Source organism: Carcharhinus amblyrhynchos, chromosome 11 (genome assembly GCF_965287045.1).
Source record: "Carcharhinus amblyrhynchos chromosome 11, sCarAmb.v2.hapA, whole genome shotgun sequence".
Classification (NCBI taxonomy): domain Eukaryota; kingdom Metazoa; phylum Chordata; class Chondrichthyes; order Carcharhiniformes; family Carcharhinidae; genus Carcharhinus; species Carcharhinus amblyrhynchos.
The window spans coordinates 61,700,496-61,715,855 of NC_137334.1; the positions used below are offsets into that span (position 1 = coordinate 61,700,496).

Consider the following 15,360-nt stretch of genomic DNA (forward strand, 5'->3'; position numbering starts at 1 on the left):
AGAGCCATTCGCGCCATGTGCCATTGTTAATATAGCTACTATGGAATCCATAGCCCCTCATTTAAACAATATGGCTTCCACAGTATCTGAGCCTCAGTCAATATTGAAGAGCTCTCCTTGAAGTGACAATATTAGCAGATTACAGAAAATGCTGGAAAATCTCAGCGGGTCTGACAGCATCTGTGGAGAGAGGACAGGACCAACATTTGAAACATCTGCTCTCTCTCCACAGATACTGTCAGCCTGCTGAGATTTTACAGCATTTTCTGTTTTGTTCTAGATTCCAGCTTCTGCAGTAATTTGCTCTTACAATATGAACACACACACACAAAATAGTTAGATTAATGCACAAGTTTTGAAGTAAATGCTACAACTACAACATAAATATACTTACAAAATGTGCAAAGAAGATTTAGAAGAAATATCTCTAAAATGAAAATAAACATGATCTTTCTTGGAGTGTGCAAGAGATATGCAGTCAACGGCCTTGAGAATTATCTGCTATGACTAGGTAAGACATATTGTTATGGTAACCAGCATTCAAGGCAAAGATAAAGAAAAATCCATCTACATGGTTTTGCACAAAATATTAGAAGGCAAGAAATGATTTTATTCCCTCAGTTCTAATCACATTGAGTTATCACTGCATTCACTGATGAAAAATAATACAAGATTACAACCAAGTTGTAATAATCAATAATTACCACCTTAACTATTGAAAGTGACTCTGAATTTCTATAAATCATTTTTTACTCACATTCCATAGTGACGTCCACTACAAAGAAATACATATAGTTAGTTGAAATTGGTCTTTGCCAGTTGCATTAAACGAGCTCAGAGCAAATCAGCAATCTTTTAACATTGACACTAATAAGTGAGGTCACTTCCAAAGCGATCCCGAGGCCTGAAATTGAAGACTGGCGTGGAAATTGAGATGACACGTGTAACTTTGTAAACGCATTTGTGCTGGATTGCAAGGTTTCATGTTGAAAGATTAGCTAAGACTTTGGCAAATATGCTGTTGATTTGCATTGATAAGGAATCCTTTCACATGCAAATCCAAGGTCTACAAACATCCTTGCAAAAACTACAACTGAACCCACTGCAGACACAAAGGGATTAGATTTTCCGTCATCTCCAACCTGAAACTGGGTTTGACATGGACAGAAAATGGGGAAAATACAAGGCAGCAGGGAGAGAATTGAGGCAGTGATGGCAACGGCAAACTCAATTTCTCTTGTCTGTCCGAATGGAAGCTGGCTACACCTTCCTTTCACAGACTGAGTACAGACTGAGATATGGGTCTAGCAAGCTGTCTCATCCCTAATTACTGTTGATGTCTCTGCCAGCTAAAGGACAGTAAAAAAATCTCACAATACCAGGCTAAAGTCCAACAGGTTTATTTGGTAGTAAACGCCACTAGCTTTCAGAGCGCTGCTCCTTCGTCAGGTGAGTGGGGAGTTCTGATCACAAACAGGGCACACACAGTTTACAGAATACTGAATAGAATGCGAGTCTTTACAGCTAATCAGCTAATCAAGTCTTAAAGGTGCAGACAATGTGAGTGGAGATAGCATTAAGCACAGGCTAAAGACATGTGTATTGTCTCCAGACAGGACAGTAAGTGAGCATCTCCACATCATGAGCTAAAGGACTTCCAGGAGAAAGGCGGTTGTAGGCCCTGAAGAAGCCTGATGTTTCAAAAGTCAGCACATAGAAGAAGAGAGCCTACAAGAGGAGCAAACTATAGAAGCAGGGAATGGTAAGTGTGCAGAGGAAGCCACTCACCCTGGCAAGCAAACAAGGAAAAGGTATAGCACCATCATTCAGTCTGTTGTAATTGGAAAAAGTAGATAAAAAAGCAGTTGTTCCCATTAGCTGATGATAGAAGGATTTGGGGATACAGATAAGGTTTTGAGGTTTTAAGGAGGATCTAAGGAAGAACTATTATATGCAGCAAGTAGCAATGACCTGGAACCCATTGCCTGTGAGAGTGGTGAAAGTGGAGAAAATGATTTCAAAAGAAAATTGGATTAGAATTTGAAGGAAATAAATTTGCAGAGCTATAGGAAAAGAATTGGGAAATGGAGCTGACCTGATTGCTTCACAGAGAGTTGGTATTGACTTGATGGGCTGAATAACCTCCCTTTGTACCACAATGACTAGAAAAGGGTTCCATATTCACTTGCGGGTCACTCCGGAATAAGGAGCACATAAATATAAGATAGCGACTAAAATGTTATGTAAAGAAGGTGGGAAGAGTTTCTTTACTCAGGGGGCAACAATAATACTTGGTCCACTGCCACACTGAATGGTCAAAGTAGGTTACACTGATGCACTTAAGGGGAGATTTGATACAAACATGAGATTAAAGGAATGGAGGGATACAGGACAAAGTGTTAAAAGTCCAGTGAAATCATTAGCCAGGGTCAAAAGTTGAACAAAGTAAAGAATTAATATATTATTTTTACACTCGAATCCCATCCAGAAGGTAGCTTATTATTACACATTAATTCTGAGTGCAGTCTAATATTGAATTTAGAGGGAAGCCTGTTATTGAATTCTCTTCCAGATGGTAATGTCTTATTGGACTCTTTCTAGAAAGCTGCTTGTTGATCTCTAATTCCTAGGTTAGCCCAAGGTTTCCCAAGCTTCTCTAGCCACAGAACCCTTTTGACCTCAGAAGAGAACTAGCAGAACCCCTGAGAAATATTTTTCTTAGATTGAAGAGTTAAAGCACAAAATTGTTTTTGTGCTATAGGTACAAACTTCCACAACCACATTTATAAAAGCCTTTTGTATTTCTCATTTCTATACATTTATTATAATTAATATGTTGTCTTCTCTCACATTCATACACACCGCTCCTCTTTCTCACACTCACACTTCTCTCTCTGACACATTCTCCCTCTCATTTTCTCTCTCTCTCACACACACTCACCTTTCTTCTTTGCACCATGCCCACTCACCTCTCTCTTATACACACATATACATACACACGTGCACACACATATGCACACACACTCACTCTCACACCCACAATTACGCAACCTTGCACACAAACACACACACGCTCTCTCACCACTCTCTCACTCCTGCACCAAGGCCATTTCCCTCCTGAATTCTTTTGCCACTTGCCCACCCACGCCCAATGGCCACTGTCAAACTCGCTCCACCATCCGCTCACTTCACTCTCACCCTTGATTAGTACTTTGAATACTCACTTTACCACTATTTCCAACTCATCTAATCAGCAGCCAGCTTCTCAGTGCACTGGCTGCTAATAGACTGACTAGTGTATCTATCAGTAACCAACACTATCTCTGATTGGACATGTTAGAAGGGCAGTTTTTTTTCAAATTTACAGCGGGCAGACCTACCGCAGGACCCCAGCTGCCTCCTGCAGAACCCCAGGATTCCTAGTTTGGGAAACACTGAGTTAATCTATTATTAGTTGACCTTTAAGGACAGCCTGTAACTAGAAACGCATTCAGGAGGCAGCCTGTTACTGCACTGGGGTCCCATTCAGGAGGGAGTCTATCACCCAACCTTCATTCCTCAGGTATTCTATTATACTGGGGGACACAGTAAGTAACGACTCAACTGGTTGCTAGGGAGTACGACAACATCTACTGCACCAATGTGGCACACATAAATCAGCATATCAAGTCCAAAGTTGACAAATGCAAACAAACAACATTTAAATATGAATATATTATCTTACCAGTAGCCGTTGGAAAGAAGACACCAAAAACTGTGAAGAAATTTTCTTCTGGGCTGTAATCTGGGAATGTATTGTTCGCAAGCACTTCTTCAGTGTATCCCACAAATCCAAAATCTAAGAAATTGAATGGAAAATTCATTTTTTTTTCTGAAAAGTACAGAATTTAAAAGCGAGTACTGAATGGTTACTGATGTGTCATCATACAATTCATACAGATCCCACATTTTTTAGGTGTTGAATAATCTGAAGCAATAATGAAACAAGTGTCACAGTTCCTGCATACTCTTGGCTAGCTAGTTAAGTCAGACTTGAGTTGCCATACCACAAAAGGCCGTAGGTTCAATTCCTTGCCTGTTTGCAGATTTCAGCTGGTTTTATCATCAGGATACTACAGCTGACCTTAGCACCCTGAGTCAGAAAGAAGATAACTTCTGGCTTCTGATTACTAAGCTGACCTCTGTTGAGATTGGATACTGGGTGAAGGAAGACCCAGATCCAGCCTTAATGCACCCATGGTTTAATAGCCTCCCAACACTCAATCTCGCTTTCAAAGTTCACACCTTAGTTATTGGATCCCAGGACAAACTGATCCTTGCACCAGCAAGTCAACATCTTCAGGAGAGGAGGCGTTGTGAGATGGTGGTGAATATCAATAGAAAATAAATAAACTATGGTCAGTCCCATATAACAACATTTTTATCAATTCTTAACCAGAATGATAGGGAGTGGGATAGCTTGATCTTGAGTTTGGACACAGCTCGGCACAACATTGAGGGCTGAAGGGCCTGTTTTAATCTATATCAATAAATGTGTCAATTTACTTGAAACACTTGATATTTTTGAGCAGTCTTTTTTAAATTAGCAAGAATCCTCAAGTCCCATACATATTAACAAATGTAATTCAATGAGAATAATTCTCATTAGCAATCTCAGTTATAACACGTTGAGAACTTTTAACTCACATGTTGCACATATGTTAATCCATATGCTGCATATATTATTAAATCAGGTACTGATTAGATCAAAGTACTCCCAGTTGATATACTTTTCCCCCCAAAGTAAGTAACTGAAAGAATCAGATTAACATGCATGATGAAATTTTTTTAACAAAAAAAAGACAACTACTACCAGAAGTTGGGAGTGGTTTTCTAACTGAAAATGAGGTCAGCAGAATGGCGGCTCCATCCACCAGCTGCTGCTATTTTCCTCCTCGTTCAGACAGGATTGGGGACATGATAGTTGAAACCCAGGCCTCACGCTGCCAAGCTCAGGGAGGTTTGCCACCAACACCCTGAATGCACTCGGTTCCAGTGCTGGCTTTGATTCACGATTTATGTGGCTTAAGCAGAAGGGTCACAAAATGAAATAATTTAGTGCATGTTTTGTAAAGGTTCCATCTAACAGTCTATTTATAAAGCCTGATAACCATTTTCCTTCATCATAATGGAAACATCACACTTTCTGTAAAAATAACAATGCCAACTCCCACATCTATAATCACCACAAAATTCCCCTACTGTTTTCTTTCATTTGCTGCCACTTTAATTTCTATTCTTTAGCTCCAGTAACTACAGGAAAGGCCTGTGGGTGAGAGACTGACACATTCAGTGCTGTCAGGTGAGACATCAACATATTGCTCACAGTCCCACAGTCTGCTCTCTGTTTTCACTTCCAGCTTGGACAAATAAGAGAGCTGTCATTGTAACTTCACTACACGTTCATAATGAGATACAATTGCGAGGTATTATTATTGTGTTTTTATTCCCTAAAAAAATCACCTATTTGGTCATTAACACATTGCCGATTGTTGGAGCTTGTTATGTGCAAATTAGCTGCCACATTTTGTGGAAGGCACTGTATAATGCAAATATTTCTTTTCTTTTACCTCAGCAGTGACAATGGCCAGAAATCCACCGCCACACCCGCCACAGAATCGGTGCAGGCGAGGGTTCGACAACAGAAATCTCCGTTGACCTCGGGAGGGATTTTTCCATCTCGCCCAAGCGAGGCTGTAAAATCCCGCACACAGTCACTCAAACATCACTGTCACTTCATGGCTACTCTTAAGCATTAAGTTCTACAAGCATAATTTTAGTCAATCAAAAGAATTGCAGATTAGTGCGCCACAAAATGGGCCAAATGTCGGGGAGAAATAAGAATTTATTAAAATGGATTGTCAGCAGGGGCAACACAGTGGTAGAGTAGTTAGCGCTGCTGCCTCTCAGCACCAGGGACCCAGGTTCAATTCCAGCCTCAGGTGACTTGTGGAGTTCATACATTCTCCCTGTGTCTATGTGGGTTTCCTCCAGGTGCTTTTCCTTCCACAGTCCAAAGATGTGTGGGTTAGGTTGATTAGCCATGCTCAATTGCCTCTTACTATCAGAGAGATTAGCAGGATAAATGTGTAGGATAGATCCTGGTTGGAATTGTTGCCAGTTCAGCCTTGATGGGTAGAATGAACTCTTCATGCATTGTAGAGATTCCGTAAATAGGGTGGTTGATAGTCAATAGAGTAACACTACACAGACTTCAGTAGTCAGGGGAATGCAAGAAGGTTCTGCATTGGGGCTGCTGTTATTTCTAACTTTTACAATAAAACTAAAAAAAGGAATTATGTCTCAAGCGTCCATATTTACCTAAAATACCAGTTTGGGAGCATGGAAAATGATGAAATCAAAGCATGCATTCATAAAACGATAGAATCCCTACAGTGCAGAAGGAAGCCATTCAGCCCATCAAATCTGCACCAACAAAAATCTCACCCAGCCCCTATCCCCACAACCCCACACATTTAACCCATTATCCCTTTAACCTACACATCCCGGGACATTAAGGGACAATTTAGCATGACCAATCAACCTATCTCGCACATCTTTGGACTAAGAGAGGAAACTGGAGCATCCAGAGGAAACCCAGGGAGAATGTGCACACTCCACACAGACAGTGTGCCAAGCTGGGAATCGAACCCAGGTCCCTTGAGCTGTGAGAATAGCAAGGTGAACCATTGTGCATTCAGAAATAGCTTGCTAAGTTTGATCAGTTAGTGAGGAATCGGCTGGCAGATGTACGGTTCTGAGGTACCAGTGAAATGGGGCTGGATTATTTGCTATATAGGAGTATACTTCAGGTATTTGAGAAAGAGGGAGATTGTAGGATTTTAATGGATATGTCATTTGAACCATCAAAGCAGTATTCCTAGATTGTTTTGGGTGATACATACAAAATTCAGAGACTTCATTTAAAATTGCATTGAGCTCTGGTTGATCCCATACTAAGGGGCAATGTATAAGGAAATCTTTTCACTTGAAAAGAGAATGCTGAGGGCGATAAAGTTCCTGAAATGTCTGAACAAATTGGATCCACAAACGTTTTTCTGCTATATATAGAACCTCAGCACAAGGCATTATATTGAAAAAATGTCAACACAAGGAAACAGGAATTGCAGGAGGAAAGTTGTTTTAACCAAAATCAGGGAAAAATGTAGAATAGACTATTGGTTTCAAAAAAAAGTTCAGATAGGTTATTCTCAGAAAATTGAATTCTAGATTATTAGAAATCGACTAAAGCAATACTGTGGACAGATAAATAACAAACTGAAGTTGGCCTCTTGCCTGAAATTACTGATAAGTTACTAGTCACTAGTGGAATCATTTAAACAACTTGGTGATATCACAATTTTCATGCTCTAATTTATACTTTGTTCCTTGCTCAGTATTTTACCAGCAGATTGCTTTTAATAAATAATTACGGCTAAGGTCTAACATTTGTTCTGTCACTTGGAATAAGTGGTTGTAGTGTGGAGAAAACTAACCCAAAGAATCTGTAGAGTAAAAGAAAAATCACATAGGAAAATTAAAATTAAGCAGACAAATGCTGTATGACCTGGTAGAGGAGTAGATTTGAATATCATAATTCATAGATCACTCGGTATACTGTAGGAATTAAACAGTAGTGCTTTGTCATTGCTGGCTTTGTCAATGTTGCTGGTGCTACTAACAATAACCAAGTATCCAGCAATGCAGCTACTTTGAACTTTCTAAGTTAATGTCCAACTAATACGCAATTACAGACAAGTCACCACAGATAGCCACAATTCTTTTATTGCATGACACTGGGGTAAACTAAGCCGAGGCAAGGTGACTTAGTAAGGGGATCCCGGGTTAAGAGACTATCCTGAAAATCCCTGGTTTTAGGCTTCACTTTCTATTTACTGTCCTTCCCTTGTACTCGGGTAACCGAGACGCCATCGCCTACAGCATTGGTGCATGACTCAAAAGATAACACCAAACAAGTGAACTTTAGAAGAATGTACAAAAAAACAAATAGCTACCCTATTCAAATGAACACTGTCTTTTGAGATTTTACAATGATCAGATAAAGTCCGAGTCCTTGAGGTTTGTAAATAGTTTACTGTGTATCATAAAATATTAATGTCAAGGATATTATTGAAAGATGGAAATATTTCAGGGAAAATGCCAAAACAACATCACATTATGTTCAGAATACTAAAATCCATATTTTCCTTTAGATTATTAGTTGTAATAATCATATATTTAAACTAATACACTTAACAGCATTTACAAATACTATCTTTTTTTAAGAACTAATTTTTTTTTGCGGCAGTGGGGCACGGGGAAAGCTGGCAAGACCACATATATTACCCAGCTTTAATTTCCATGGGAAGGCCTTCTCCTTAAACCATTGCTGTCTTCATGGTGAAGGTGTTCTCACAATGGTGCTCCCTAGGGAGTGTTAGCAAATTAACTTAACAACAATTAGGAAAAAATGAAATGTCCAAATTAGGATGGTGCAGGACTTTGAAAGCAAGTTGGAATGATACCGTCCCCACAACATTTCTCTCTTGATGATGGGAAGGGCGGGTGGTACAAGAAAAGTAACTTTGACAAGTCATTATGGTGCATCCTGGAGATTGTAAATACTGCAGCAACAGTACACCAATCCAAAATGGATGGATAGAGTCAGTTAGAGATGCAGGTCAAACAAACACTTGTTTCTTGGATGACGTTGAGCTTCTGATGTGTTGCAGCTGCACCCATTTTGCAAGTTTTCATCACTCTCCTTTGGACATACATAGAAAATAATTACATTCATGGTGCAGCTCTGCCAGAACACAGCATTAAAAATAAGTCATTTCTCTCAGTTTATATCTCTATGGTTGTGTGTTGATTATAATGTGGCTCAAAATCCTACCACAAAAATGCAAATTGTCTGACTGAAACATGTCCTCCTATATTGAAGGCTAGAATAGACAGGACTTTTGGTGTCTCAGAGATTTGGGGTATAGGCAGGAAAGTGGGGTTGAAGCTCAAGACAAGGCATGATTGTATTGAATGGCAAAGCAAGCTCACAGGCTGTCTGGGCTACTCTGTGCTCATAATTAATTTTTGCCGAGCAGTTAGGAGCAGCTCTCCTTATTCAGAAAAGTGGGCAATAAATCCGCTTACCATTCTGTTCCCGTTTGCTATTCTGTCACTTGTGATGGAACATATAGTAGAAGGACATTAAAGATTAACCTGGGACTGAGTACAGTCAACACCATTATTCCTACGAAACTTGTCTCCAAACTCCGTGGCCTGGGGGTTGGCTCCTTGCTCTACGACTAGATCCTAGACTCACTAACCCACAGACTACAATCAGTAAGGATAAGCAATCTCCTCCATTGTCATCCTCAACAGCAGTGCCCCACAAGGTTGTGTCCTCAGCCCCTTACTATACTCATTACACAGCTATGACTGCGTGGCCAAATTCCCTCCAACTTGATTTTCAAGTTTGCTGATGACACTGCTGTAGTGGGTCAGATCTCAAATGATGAGGAGACAGGAAAGAGATAGAGAATCTGGTGAACTGGCCCAACAATAATCTCTCCCTCAATGTCAGCAAAACAAAGGAGACAGTCATCAACTTCAGGAAGCGTAGTAGAGGACATGTCCCTGTTTATAGCAATGGGGATGAAGTAGAAATGGTCGAGCGCTTCAAGTTTCTAGGTGTCCTAATCACCAACAACCTGTCCTAGTTAAGAAAGCTCATCAATGTCTCTACTTTCTCAGGAGGCTAAGGAAATTTGGCATGCCTGCTACGACTCTCACCAACTTTCACAAATGCACCATAAAAAGCATTCTTTCTGGTTAGATCACAGCTTGGTATGGCTCCTGCTCTGTCCATGACCACAAGAAACTAACAACAGTCATGAACAAAGCCCAGTCCATCACACAAAACAGCCTCCCATGCATTGACCCCATCTACACTCCCTGCTGCCTTGAAAAAGCAGCCAGCATAATTAAGGACCACACACACCCTGGACATTTTCTCTTCCACCTTCTTCCTTCAGTAAAAATGTCTAGAAGTCTGAGATCACGTAACAACCAACTCAAGAACAGCTTCCTCCCTGCTGTCATCAGACTTTTGAATGAACCTGCCTTGCATTAAGTTGACCTTTTTCTACACACTGTCTCTACACCATAACGCAGTGACTGTAACACTACATTATGCATGCTCGCCCTTCCTTCTCTATGTACAGTATGCTTTGTTTGTATAGCGTGAATGAAACAATACTTTTTGCTGTATGCTGATACGTGACAATAATAAATCAAATCAAAATAGTGCTGCCACCAGAGATGTAAAAAGGTGCCTGACTTAGAGTGTAGGTCAGCAATGTAGAGCTAGGTAGCTCCATGCAAGGATATGCCAGGGAGTCCTCTCCATACAAGTACCCGCTAATGTAAGTATGTACATCATAATAAAGACTACTTGGTAACTTCTAAAAGATGATTCAATGGTGCCTAAGCAGGACAGAACACAGATAGGGACAACCCAACAAAATATAAATTGTGTGTTTGTGCATGGAAGGTGAGGGGAAGAGAAAAAGGCCGAAGACTAAAATCCCAACATTCACCATCTTAGTTCAATTATGAAACTTAATTGGCATGAAGCACGAGAGGGCTATCAGTAACCTGTCAAATTTATTGCAAGATTCAAGAAAGAACCAGATATTCATCCTGGCAACATTTCGAACCACATAACCAAAAACAAATAATCAATCATTTATTTGTAGCTGGGGAGACTTCGCTATGTGCAAATTAGTTCCTGGGTTTGAATCTTTACAACTATGATTACCTCAAAGTTAGTTGTGTAGAGCTGTGGGATAGCCAAAGGAGGTGGAAGACTTTACATGAATGCAGGCTTTCTTAGGGTTTGAAATAAAGCCTAAACTGGAGTTTTACTTTCCACATGAGCTAGCAGTGGTCAATATGAATGTTACAGAACAAATATGGAGAAGGCATTCTCTTCCCCAATACGGATTTGTAAGCAAATTTCTTGTCTTAAAAGTGCTGTATTTATAACTTGAAAAATACGAAGGTTGTGATTACTAAGCACAACATGAAGGGAATATTGGATGCAAGCACAGTTATTTAACTCAAACCTTGTCTATAATTAGCTTAGGGCCAATCTTGAAGGTCAGAAAATAGCTTTAAACTTTGTGTGACCAGACATACCATGAATTCGATCCAAAAATCCTCAGCCATTGAAAATGATTCAAGTACAATTTGCAGAAAAGAATCCCAATTTTAGATGTTGCTAGCAGTCAACTCAGTTCTTTTATTCTCCTAGTATAACTCTCCAAACAGTCTGGCAAAATATTTCAAATTGGAAAATGTAACTGGAGCATCCCAATAATCAGATTCATTGAATCTAGTGGCTGGATTATGAGCAGTTAGCGAATGCGGTACATGAAAAAAATTACATTTTAGTAATTAATAATATATAGTCCCCCAAGGGAACGTATCAGCGTCAAATAAAAACACAATATCCTGGAAATACTCAGCAAAACAGGCAGTATCTGTGGAGGGAGTTAATTGTTCAGACTCTTGGCCTTTCAACTGAAGTGGAAGAAGTTCAGAATGTAATAGGTTTAATAAGAAGTGCTCCTCCCACAGAATTTCCAGCCTCTGACCTGCTCTTGTAGTCACAGTATTGATGAGGGTGGCTCAGTTAAATTTCTGGTCAATGGTAACTCCCAAGATGTTGTACTGTCATTCAGTGTCAAGCGGAAATGGTTTGATTGTCTCTTGGCAGAGATGGTCATTTCAGTAACGCAAATGTTACTTGCCACTTGTCAGCCCAAGCCCAAATGTCTTGCTGCAGGCAGGCAGGGACTGTTTCATTATATTAGAATGGGACTGAGTACGATGAAATGTTCAACCCCACATCTAACCTTCACTGAAGATAGTTAGATCTAAGATACCATTCTGAGCAGCTCCTGCAGAATTTCCTGATCGGTTCTCAATTCATCACATTTAGCGTGGCTGTAGGGCCACTGAACAAGATGAAGGGTGTCCAGTGAAGGTGACACTGTGGGTAAGATTTTCTCCGATATTGGCAAAGGCCAACATCAGGCCGGAAAGATGCCACTGAGGCCCCCGATGGAAATGGTGGCTTTTTCTGCCGTATAGTGCGGAAGGCAGGGGTTCCACACTGTTATTGCTGGCAGGTGACCCACCTTTTGCGACCAGTCATGCTTCAAGTCATTCTGAAATCAAGCCACCATAGACGCATTATTTAACATCAGCATTATGATTCTGGCATAAGGGCCTGATATCGTGATACTAATTTATTACAATGAGGTTCCTGACATTGAACAATGGGAATTGCAGCCTGCCACTGACAGGTGAGGGGACAATTGCCTCCTGCTTTTACATTTGTGTTAAAACCATCTTTGGCCTTGTCGTGATATTTCGCGCTCTCATTGCCAAACTCAATAGAAAGTGGGAAATCCTAGCTTTTGTCTCCACCAGGACGAGGTCATTCACACCAATATTGTCATGCATGTATCTGGGGAGATGGTGATGTAGTGGCATAATCACTGGACTGGTAATCCAGATGCCGAGGCTAATTCTCAGAAGGTCCAAAACCTGCCATTGTAGCTGGTAATGTACATTCAATTAATAAATACTGGAATATAAGGCTAGTCTCAGTAATGATGACCATGAAGCTATTATTGCAGAAACCCAACACCAACATCCTTTAAGGGAAGGAAATCTGCCATTCTTAGCTGGTCTGGCCTATACTTAACTCTTGAAACACAGCAATATGGATAACTCTTTGAAATAGCCTAGCAAGCCACTCACTTCAAGTGCAATTAGGCGTGGGCCAACAACTGCTGGCTGTGTTAGTGACCCCCACATCCCACAAAATACATTTTTAAAATCTGAAACATATATATGTATCCCTCATGTCGGTCCTCACAACATCTGCTACAGGTCCAGTTTTCAGCATTCCACCATACGAATCACTTTTCAGTTTCCCACACCTGTTATTCCAATCTGTAGTTCGGATTATGCTCCTGTCTCCATACACATATTTATCTTAGCTAGGAATGATTGCCCTGGCTTGTATACAAAAAGAAGCAGGCATTTACCTAGTACAGACATCTTCTAACTCATTTTTTCCCCTTCTCCAAAATCAGCAGATTGAATGGGAAAGGACTGTTGAGTCTCTAGCCATTTAAAGTCTTTCACAAGAGTCTCAAGGTAGTAAAACAGGTACAGATTTAAGGAGGTCAGAATTGCTTCACATGAAGACAACAATACCAGAAGGAAAATGGCTGGGTTAATTTATCACAACTTGTAACAATTATTAAGCAGTCTCCTCTTTAATAATACATAAATATACCTCAATGAACCTATGAGACATTATCCAAATTATATTAACAATGGAAGGATGAAGTGACTGTATAATGACTTCCACAAGTGATTTTATATTTTTTGGCATTCTCCTCACAGCACCAGGGACCTAGGTTCGATTCCCGGCTTGCATCACTGAACGTGCGGAGTTTGCATCTTCGCCCCATGTCTGTGGGTGTTCCAGTTTCTTCCCACAGTCCAAAAGATGTGCTGGTTAGGTTGACTGACCATGCTAAATTCTCTCTTAGTGTACACAAACAGGTGCCGGAGTGTGGCAACTAGGGGATTTTCACAGTAACATCATTGCAGTGTTAATGTAAACCTACTTGCAAAACGAATAAATAAATTTTAAATTTTAAGTTGACAGCATACCAGGTATGAAGACCTTCAGTGTCAAATGCATGTCCTAACTCTTTTATAACATGCTGGGCACACAACAGGCTCTTTATGCCCTGATAATGTGGATCACCTATATCCAATGTGCATCCATGTATTAGCTGTTGTCTGAGCCTAATCAACATTAAAAAGCAGGTGAGTAGTGCTCCTCAATGCACTTGAAGCTTCCAGTCAGCTGTTAACATGCTGTGCAAGAATCTTCTTGCTGCTCCCTGGAGGTGGAGGTTATCGATCTCGTATAAGGTAGAATCATAGAATTCTTACAGTGCAGAAGGAGGCCATTCGACCCATTGAGTCTGCACTGACAACAATCCAACCCAGGCCCTTTTCCCATAACACCATGTATTTACCCTGCGAGTCTCCCTGACACTAAGGGGCAATTTACCATGGTCAATCCAGTTAACCTGCACATCCTTGGGCAGTGAAAGGAAACTGGAGCACCTGGAGGAAACCCACGCAGACACAGGAAGAACCACACAAACAGTCACCCAGAATTGAACCACATCCCTGGTGCTGAGAGGAAGCAGTGCTAACCATGCCATCCAGATAACTGAATTACAGCTGGTGCTTGACAGCATACAATACAGATGTACATTATCAAACTGTTTTGGATTTTCCTTTCCTGTTGTAAAAATATCCAGTCTAAAAATACAAGTAGATTGGAGTGTTTCAGGACGTTCACCACAAGCAAAAAGAGAAGCATTTGATTTTCCTTTACCTGTGGGTGATTATAGAACACAATGGTTGCTTTCCTCCTGGTGCCTTCATGATAAAGGGTAATAGGGGTGAGTCAGTGAAATGACTGATATAAGCCACTTTTATTTTCCTTTGCACAAACGCAGCTGACCATGAACTCGCATGGCAAAGTCTCCAGATGGACTCCTTCTGCACTATAGGGATTCTATTGTTCTATATATTAAACACGAAAATTGTCCATCTCAAGAATGCACAGCTGTAAACGCATCTTCTATAAACCAGGACTTCAGTTGTGTGCTTACCCAGCATTTAGGGCAAATCAAAAATATTGTTATTTAATGGAAAATCAGTTTGAATGGCCTGTTGACATCATCCTTCACTGGCCCAACGTATAATTCAAAAGATTAAATTCAGATTGGGTCAATGAGTCCAGATTAGAGATAAAGAATCTGGTGAACTTGTGTAACGATAATAATCTCTTCCTCAAAGTCAACAAAACGAAGGAGATAGACACGACTTCAGAGAGTGTAGCAGAGGGCATGCCCTGTCTACGTCAATGGGAATGTCTACATCAGTAGAATTGGTCGAGAGTTTCAAGTTTCTAGGTGTCCAGATCACCAACAACCTGCCCTTGTCCCTCCATGCCAATGCTATAGTTAAGAAAGCCCACCAATGCCTCTACTTTCTCAGAACATTAAAGAAATTTGGCATGTCTGCTACTATGGTTTACAGATGCACCATAGAAAGCATTTTTTCTGGTTGTATCACAGCTTGATATGGTGCTTGCTCTGTCCAAGACCACGAAAAACTACAAAGCATCTTGAACAAACCCCAGTCCATCAC

The 15,360-nt window shown here is 40.5% G+C and overlaps 1 protein-coding gene across 1 annotated transcript in view; it reads right to left on the reverse strand.

Moving 5' to 3' along the window:
* The window catches only part of slc12a8 (solute carrier family 12 member 8), a 131,701-nt gene that overhangs the window by 46,720 nt on the left and 69,621 nt on the right, over nucleotides 1-15,360 (reverse strand). Inside the window, exon 6 of the mRNA XM_080199238.1 lies at nucleotides 3,725-3,838. Within this exon, the coding sequence (XP_080055364.1) occupies nucleotides 3,725-3,838 (114 nt within the window). The remainder of the gene's footprint in view (nucleotides 1-3,724; nucleotides 3,839-15,360) is intronic.